The sequence below is a fragment of the Phaethon lepturus genome, unplaced genomic scaffold (assembly GCF_000687285.1).
Source record: "Phaethon lepturus isolate BGI_N335 unplaced genomic scaffold, ASM68728v1 scaffold7856, whole genome shotgun sequence".
Taxonomy (NCBI): Eukaryota; Metazoa; Chordata; class Aves; order Phaethontiformes; family Phaethontidae; genus Phaethon; species Phaethon lepturus.
In genome coordinates this window covers 30,767-39,212 of record NW_010545497.1, presented here as the reverse complement: position 1 = coordinate 39,212, position 8,446 = coordinate 30,767, and the positions used below count along the sequence as shown (strand labels likewise).

At 39.1% G+C, this 8,446-nt stretch overlaps 1 protein-coding gene across 1 annotated transcript in view; it reads left to right on the top strand.

The window, feature by feature from the left end:
* The window catches only part of FAT4 (FAT atypical cadherin 4), a 72,599-nt gene that overhangs the window by 57,294 nt on the left and 6,859 nt on the right, over positions 1-8,446 (top strand). Inside the window, exons 12-15 of the mRNA XM_010288961.1 lie at positions 843-928; positions 1,872-2,051; positions 2,933-3,057; positions 4,192-4,409. Of these exons, the coding sequence (XP_010287263.1) occupies positions 843-928; positions 1,872-2,051; positions 2,933-3,057; positions 4,192-4,409 (609 nt within the window). The remainder of the gene's footprint in view (positions 1-842; positions 929-1,871; positions 2,052-2,932; positions 3,058-4,191; positions 4,410-8,446) is intronic.

Sequence of the window (8,446 nt, the reverse complement as noted above, 5' to 3'; positions counted from 1 at the left end):
AGCAGGAATTATTTCATGATTTTAGTGAAAGCTTTGGTTAGACTTTTAGAGATTACAAATAGAAGTGCCATGATTCGCTTCAGTGTAAATGACTGAGATGGGTAATGAGGCAACCTCATCATCTGAGACTTGATGGCTTGGAGATAATAATAAAAAGGAAGATGGCTGTAAGTGCTGGTGATGCCTGCTACTTCTCTGAACGTCAGCTTGGTCCCGTCACTGTGATCTCACTGTAGGTGTCCAGGTTTCACCATTGTCAACGTGGGGCAAACACCTCTCATGACATATCAGCCTAAGGGTTACTTTAATCAGGTCCACTTGGTTACTCTTTGAGTATTACTGAGTGGTTGGTTATTATTTTTAACTAGTAATCTTCGTGTTTGTACTCTCAGCTTTTGTCACATGCTTTTTATCAAGCTCAAGCAATATGTTTAATGTCACAATCAAGCCCCTGAAGGAATGCCCTTTGTGTTTGGAGGGAGCAGCTCTCTGTTCAAATCAAGAGTAGGATATGGTATGAGCCAAAATAACTGCAGTTTCAAGGAGTAAAGCAAATAAACATGAAAGAAACCCTACCCAGATCTGAAAACTTTGTGTTTAACTGATTCTCTGTACGAAGCAGTAAATTAGCTCACTCTCTGTTAGTGTCCACATCTTGGTATTCACTATGTTGGTGCAGAATGTGGCTCTGAAGCTCCCTGCGATCCCAAGTGACATAGTAATATACAAGTGCTCCATTCTAGCCAAGTCCTTGATATGGTATATTTAATCATAAATATTTAGTGTGGTTGAGAACTACAGCCTTGTAATATTCAGCACATTTGTGTGTGTGGCTTTTGCAGGCAGCATCATTGACGGTGGATTCCTGCTCTGAGGATCAGGAGCCAGGCTACTGCACTGTGAGCAATGTGGCTGTTTCTACTGACTGGTAAATAATTCTTCATTTTGTGTGTAGGGGGAGTTGCTGTAAAATAAAAAGTAAAATGAAAAATTCTCTAAATTCTCATTCTCTAAAGCCAGAGGAATAGGAATTTGGAATAATGATTAAGTGCCCTTAGCCCAGCCTCAAGCAAGGGATAGATACCTCAGCTGCACTCCTTCAGAAGCATGCAAAGGCAAGGCTCCGAAGTGTCCTTTTCTCCCATCTTTGCAGAAGTGAATTAAATTTCCTGCATGTACTGCTACTTGCTAACTCAGGCTACATTTCTGCATGGAGTTTATTCATGACAGGGATTTTACTCAAAAATTCTCATGTTTTGACTCTCTCTATGTCCCCAGGCTTTGGAGCCACAGAAGAAATGTACAGCCATGGGTAGTCTGCGCTCTGGCATAAAAGGGGATAAGACTTACTGCCCAATAGTATGACATTTCATATCATAATCTAGACAACATTAACAAATCAGTATATCAGATACAGTAGTACACAAATGTATTTGTTATAATCAACTGGCTCTTAAATATACAGCACTACTCTTTGCCAGTTTGAAGTTCTACAATATTTAGTGCTACAAATCTTTAGCAAAGACTCCTCCACTTTCACATTTTGAGTAGCATCTATCTTGCCAAAACAAGGCTCAGACTCAGAAAACTACAATTGAGTAAAAAAACCTTATTTATTATGATTTCAAGCATGCTGCTCAGTCAAGTGAGTAGAAATTTGACATGCAATAACTGAGTGTGAATTTAGAGTCATACCCATTAAAACTTAGTTCAAACACTGCTGATCTCTCTGTTTCCCTTTCTAAATGTAAAATATGAATTTTGGAAGAGGAATTTTAGCCACAGACCACAGCTGATAGTTACAGTTCCTGTGTTGTCATTGCTATCTTAATGTCTGATACTGATAAATTATTTTTCTGACTCTTTTATAGGACTCTCGATGTACAACCAAATCGAGTTACTGTTGGTGGCATCAGGTCTGTAGAGCCCATCCTTCAAAGGAGAGGACAGGTGGAAAGCCATGATTTTGTGGGCTGTATAATGGAGTTTGCAGTCAACGGACGTCCCCTGGAGCCCAGCCAGGCTTTGGCAGCTCAAGGAATCTTAGATCAGTACGTCTGCTATATATGATATCGAATGGACCACGTTGACAATAAAAGAAGCCGTCATGAAAGTCAGATGCTATTCTGTTCAGACACCATCAGATATTTCTTGTGAAAAAAAATGACTGTAGAATTTATTGTGAAGTGTAAAAAATGTAGGAAGAAACTGAATTTGGATAAAAGGTTCACAAAAGGTTACAGAGGCTTCAAAAAAGCAACATCGCTACACTTCTATTGCGAATTATTAATGTTGCTTTGCAGGCTGAAATAGAGTAGCCCTGTTATTGGGTTTCTTTATAAATTCCACCTGGGTTTGGCTGTACTCACACTGTTTGCTAACCCTCTACTACCTCTTGTTTCTTTTTAATCCACAATGTCTGTTCTATTACTTTACCTCTCAAGTATCACTGAATTTCCCTCATATCCTCTGTATGGTCTTTCAGAAATGATGGACTATCTGATTCTATCATTTTTTCCAGCTCAGTATTTGAAGTCACAGTTGTAGCAATAATGTCAGTCTCGCATCCAAATTTGCTAGCTCACTTTTCCTCTTTCAACCCCAAGTTTGCGCTGTTCATTATGATGTGAAATCTCTGGAGATCTGCAGCATAAAAAGAACCTAAAAGATTTTCTTCATCTCTTGTGTAATAGATAATAGGAATTTCACTGTCTTTGAATTCCTTTCTCTTTTGTAAGGCTGTTATAACTTGACCCTGAAAATTGGGATCTATTTAGAAACATGAGCTGTCTATGGAGAAGAGCCTCTCTATTTTTGCATTTCTGGGGGGAAGAAAGGGGAGTATCGTTTAAACACGTGATGCTTCCCAGCACGTTTGCTCTGCCTATTTGTGCACATGTTCTTCAGCATTGACTTTTCTGATTTGTTTCAGGTGTCCCAGACTGGAAGGTGCTTGCATGACCAGCCCCTGCCAACATGGTGGCACCTGTGTTGATCACTGGTCGTGGCAGCAGTGTCACTGCAAAGATGGACTGACAGGAAAGCATTGTGAAAAATGTATGGAGGGAGCTCTACTGTCTTTCTCTTTAATGTACACCTAGCTGTGGTTTAACCAAATGCCATGAAGAGTTTCTTTTCAGGAGTGTGGGATAATGAATTTTATAAAATAATGAAAACAAGCAGCATGCTTGCCTCTTAAATAATTTTGAAGGAAAAATCCAGAATGGACTGTTGTCCTTCATGAGCTAAAAATAGCAACAAGTTACATATATGTATGTTTTCTGGTGTGTATATCACGTCAGATAACTTGCACTAATTTAAAACTACTGCTTCCCAATAATGTATAATCGGTAACTAAAACAAAGCTCTCCCAAAGGAGGGATTTATCTGCTGTGAGGAGGTAAGAGGGTAAGGGAAAACCTTTCCCTTCTCATAAACATTGTGTGCATGTGCTTATGGCTTCTCCGAACTGTAGGCCTTTTTATCAAATGGCCGTCAGATTATATGCAAGAAAATATGGTAAATGTAAATAAAAGCAAGCCCTTTACACTCTGGGATTATTAACTCGCACATGCATAGCTCTGTAAATCAATATGGGATTGTCTAGGAGAGCAAAGTGATTTATTTCCATGTAGTTGTAGTATAATGACTGGGCTTTGTTTTCTTACATGTCCCATTATTGTTTAGCTGATTTATATGCTTTTATTGCGCCGGTTTACAAAAGAATTTAGCCATAATTTTAACAGCATTTGGTAGTCAATGTTCTGCCATTTTTTATTCTTTTTTTTTATGCCATAACAAATAGAAAGTCATTATCTCTGCCCTGAAGAGCTTGGAGTTCAATATATCATGAAACCCTGCTTGCAGTAATGGAAACAGTAACATCCCTGGGAAGGAATTACACTTCTGAGCGCCAAATTTTTTTCCTTACTCCCTCACTTGTTCCCTAGCGAGTTTTAATTTACTATTGACTGATAGCAGCTGTAAATTACTAGCACACTCCCACTCTCAAACACACATTCTGGTTGAAGCCAAAGAATAGAAGGGCTGAAATTGCCATTCACTCCTGCTCTACCCCCTGACCTGCTCTGAACTTGATCTCTGCTCTGAAAGAAAATGGTCGTTATTAGGCAGATGATCACTATAGCTGTAACAAGCTGCATGCTCAGTACTTCCCTGTCCTTGTCCCAGATATTACTGCCGACACTGCCTTATCGCTAGAAGGCAAAGGACGACTTGACTACCACATGAGCCCAAACAAGAAGCGAGAATACATGATGAGACACAGCACTCGAGGCGCTGGCCTGGGACCCCCGAACGTGGACCACTTGGAAGTAAAGTTCAGGACAAGAAGTGAGAACGGTGTTTTAGTTCATGTCCAGGAAGGCAGCAACTTCACTACCGTGAAGGTAAGATTACAGCTAATGCTGAATTTGATTTGACTGGACTGCCTCATGCGTAGTGATCAAAATCACATTTTTCCATTACTCTTGCTGTTTCCTTTATAAAATATTAGGTCTTTAACTGAGGCTAGGCACTGCTCCAGTATCATTCATCTTCTCAACAATTCCCTTGCTATTTACCAAGGTATCAGAAGATCTTGATGGTTTTGTATCTAACCAGTTTTGTCTAGACTCCAAGTAGTGACTGTTTTAAGGCAGCAAGAGCGGTACTCATTGCCATATATGTTATCATCACTAAGTTACACTCTACAGAAAAAATCGTTTTGTTATTGGCCTTTTATCTTCTGATTTTTCAGAACCCAGACCCTCCTTAAGCTAGCAAACAATTGCCAAAAGTTTTCATTAATTCCTACTAGCATGGCTCATGCTTATCAAACTAGGAAGTAAGGGATGATTTGATTTCATGAAGTTACCCATAGATCAATGTCACTATCAAATTATTTCGAGATACTTAGCTGAATTAATGCTTCAAATGCCACACAGTTTTGCTTTGTTTTATTTTTTTTTTTCAAAGAGTTTATTGCTGTAGAAGTTACCTTTCTCAAGAGAAAGCAATGGTTCAGTTCCTGGCTATGACTCAGTCCATTTACTCATAACTCTAAATGAGTACAGCAGTGATGTTGGCAAGCCTCTTTATTGGGTTGGTGTAAGCTCCAAGTTTCCTTGACTGCTGCGAGGCTTTCCAAGTTTTTTCCCTGACTTTTAAAGAAACTCATAGAGAAATTCACACTTTCTAAGCTTCAGCCCCATGAATATTCTCCACCTGCCTGATCAGAGGTACAGAGCTTTCTTGACACACCGGCTGCATTTAAGAAGCAAGTCTGCATTACTTCCCTGGCGTACACTTTTACCACATCATTTGATAGGAAGTTTGTGCCTCAGTCATATTAGCAGATAAGATCTCATTATTTTGAGTTCTGGAGAGAAAAAACCAAATACTACCTTTTTCTCCCTAGTAGAATTTGCTAGGTCAGCTCTACAAGCATTATAAAAAAAAGAAAAAGAGAGCTGCCTTTCCTGGCTGAAAGCACTAGTGGTGTGTTTATGCAAACACTCTTATTATTGTTAATATTGGTGAAGTTATACAAGCGAGCAGAGGGTGTCAAGTCCCAGACCCAGCTGTGCAAGGGCAAAGAGTGGAGATTTGCCTAGTAACAGATGTAGCAGTTTGAGGAAGGAGAGGTAACATCTCTGTACTGATTATTGCTGAAAAGTTCCCAGATGATGCTAGTTAACAAAACTGTAGAAATTTAACTGTAGTTAGTACAGGGTGGCTTCTGCACCGCTGCTCATACCCGGAGTAGGTATCATGACAAGCACTTCCTGCAGTGGTGGCCCAGGATGTTAGTGAAGCCAACCCACATGTAGGTCTCCCTGGCATCTCAGTCCACTCCCAGTGCAGATGATGAGCTTTAGGGACTTCTGTTTACAACCCTCTTGTCAGTCTTCAAAACAGAAAATTTTATAACTTGATTTTTGGGTCTTTTAATATGCTTCTTATCTAAAGTGCGAGCATTCAGAGAAAACCTGCCATGTGTTTTTTAATATTAAACTGTGCTAGGGAAAAGCTACAAGTCCCGTGACTACTTCCATGCCTCCACATTTTTCCTCTTGTAGTTAACTGGTTTTTGTGTAGCTGGGATTGGGGTAAAATTAGAGAAATGGTAATAAATCAGACCCACTGAGATTGCAAGCAGCTGATTCACTAAATGATGGATATTTTAGCTGAAAATCTCACCTGAAATCGAGTTAAATTAGCAGAACTGTAGCTCTAAAATCTATGAATTGTACAGGTAGAGAATGCGGATTGCATGTTACCTATGTGAGCTAACGTATGCATGTGTTAGGGTGGTAAGACACTGGAACAGGTTCCGAGAAGTTGTGGACGCTCCATCATTGGCAGCGTTCAAAGTCAGGTTGAACAGGGCTTTTGAGCAACCTCATCTAGTGAAAGATGTCCCTGCCCATGGCGGCGGGGTGGACTAGAAATCTGCAAAGGTCCCTTCCAACTCAAACCATTCTGTGAGTCTACGCACACATCGAGTTGCAGGAATAAACCAGATATAACTCTGTTTAAATGATATCTCATCCAGTGGGCTATAAATCTGCGAAAGTTAGTGCTCAGATTTAAGACAAATAAGAAGCAAGTTGTTCAGTGAAGGAGACTCAGAATATCAGTAAAGTTGAATCATCCTTGTAGTTAGGAATATGTTTGCTTTAGTGGTTCGTTCTTTTCATTATATTCTAGTTGTCAGTTGCTCCGCCATTTGAATAAAACCCAGAAATGGGTGTTACTCAATTTTGTCAGCATCAGTATTTGTTTCAAATTTAGAAATAAGTTGTGCTTCAAGGAGCCGAGAACACTTCTTTTTTCCTGGTTGAAGAAGTCATGGACTGTTCTTGTCTCTGCAAATTTTATTTTCCAAATGCCACTAGTATATAATTTATGAGTCTGTTGGCATTAGTCACATGCAATTTTAAAGAAACAGAAATAGAGCTGAAGAGTCGTAAATCAGTATGGAAAATATCAGTTGCTGACAGGTAAATAATTCTACAGTTCTTCTTTAATGTGGAATTAGAAGTTATGATTCTGTGCTTAGTATTCCAATAAGCTTAGGGGATATTGACTGATATGGTACATTCCTTTTTGCTTTACATAAAGACCAAAATACAAGCTAGTATTTTCATGGAGCATAAAAGTCAAAATAAGACGAACAAATCAATTACAGGTTACAGACATAAATATATGTGTGTATAAATATATATATGTATATAAATATCTATTTTTTTACCCAGTAAATCTTTTTATAAAAACCTTTGATTGTGGCAAATAGTGTTTACTATTTTATAATAGTCTGTGTGACTGCATTTCTAAATGTGGGATTTTCTTTGGACTGTGTGATAGTTTAGACGTATGCCACCTATTTTTGCCAGTAACAAAAGCATCCTATCTCTGAGGGGCAGCTTATCAAAGGGTCCCTCAAACAATACATTTTCAAATAGTCCAAATTATTGCACTTATAAATGAAGTGCATGCACATATTAACCATTGTATTTCTTGATCCAAATGGAATATGTGCTAAATACATTTAGTTCAGGCTGCTGCCAAGACATGAGTGTGGTCTCACAACCATGTTAAAGCTGATCTGTATGAACAAAGTCCTCAGCTTGCATCACTGAAGAAGTAAATTCAGAGCATTTAACAGTCTCTGGAAACGAGAGCAGCATTCTTGTAGCTGGTGTGTCACCTCACAGTTCTTCCCAGGTGAACGTTATTTTTCCTGGAACAAAGCATGCGAGGCTTAGAGAGCTTTCAACACACCTGGGGCTTCCACCTTTCCTGGACTATGTGTGTGCATATTCTGCACGCTCGTCTTACAGATCATGGACCCACCAAGCTGCAGCAAGGAACACGGCGGGGGAAATAGTTGTCTTATGTAACATGTATGACCAAATGTGCAGAGTTCCAGAGTATGGAAGGAAACTTGCAACAACTTGCAGAGCCACCCTATACAAGCTGTACACATCTGTACACCCTTAGGAGGTCAGCTGATGTACCTGACTCCTGTGCAATATTTGAGAAGCTGGCAGGTTTGGATGTTGGGGTTTTTTTTTTTAAACTTCTATATCTTAAATGCAGAATTTGCACTGATCTCATTTTGGGATCATTTAATACAGAGCTAATAAGAGGTTTGAAATCCTGCATCTCATGATTCAGTAGAATTGCGAGCTGTCATTCCTAGAGGAAAAGCCAAAAAAATTTTCATGGAATTTAATAGTACCTTTTTTTTATAACAGCTCACAAGTTTAAAAGCAGTTTGCTCGAGTAAGCACAACTTGAAAATTCACACAAAATAATAACACTTTGCAAATCTTCAGAAAGGTTTCTAAAATACAACTATTTTTCTGCAAAATGCAAATTAGCAGCAAAACCAGATATGAAATGGGAATCTTGTTCAAGTGCTGCCATGTCCTTATATCAC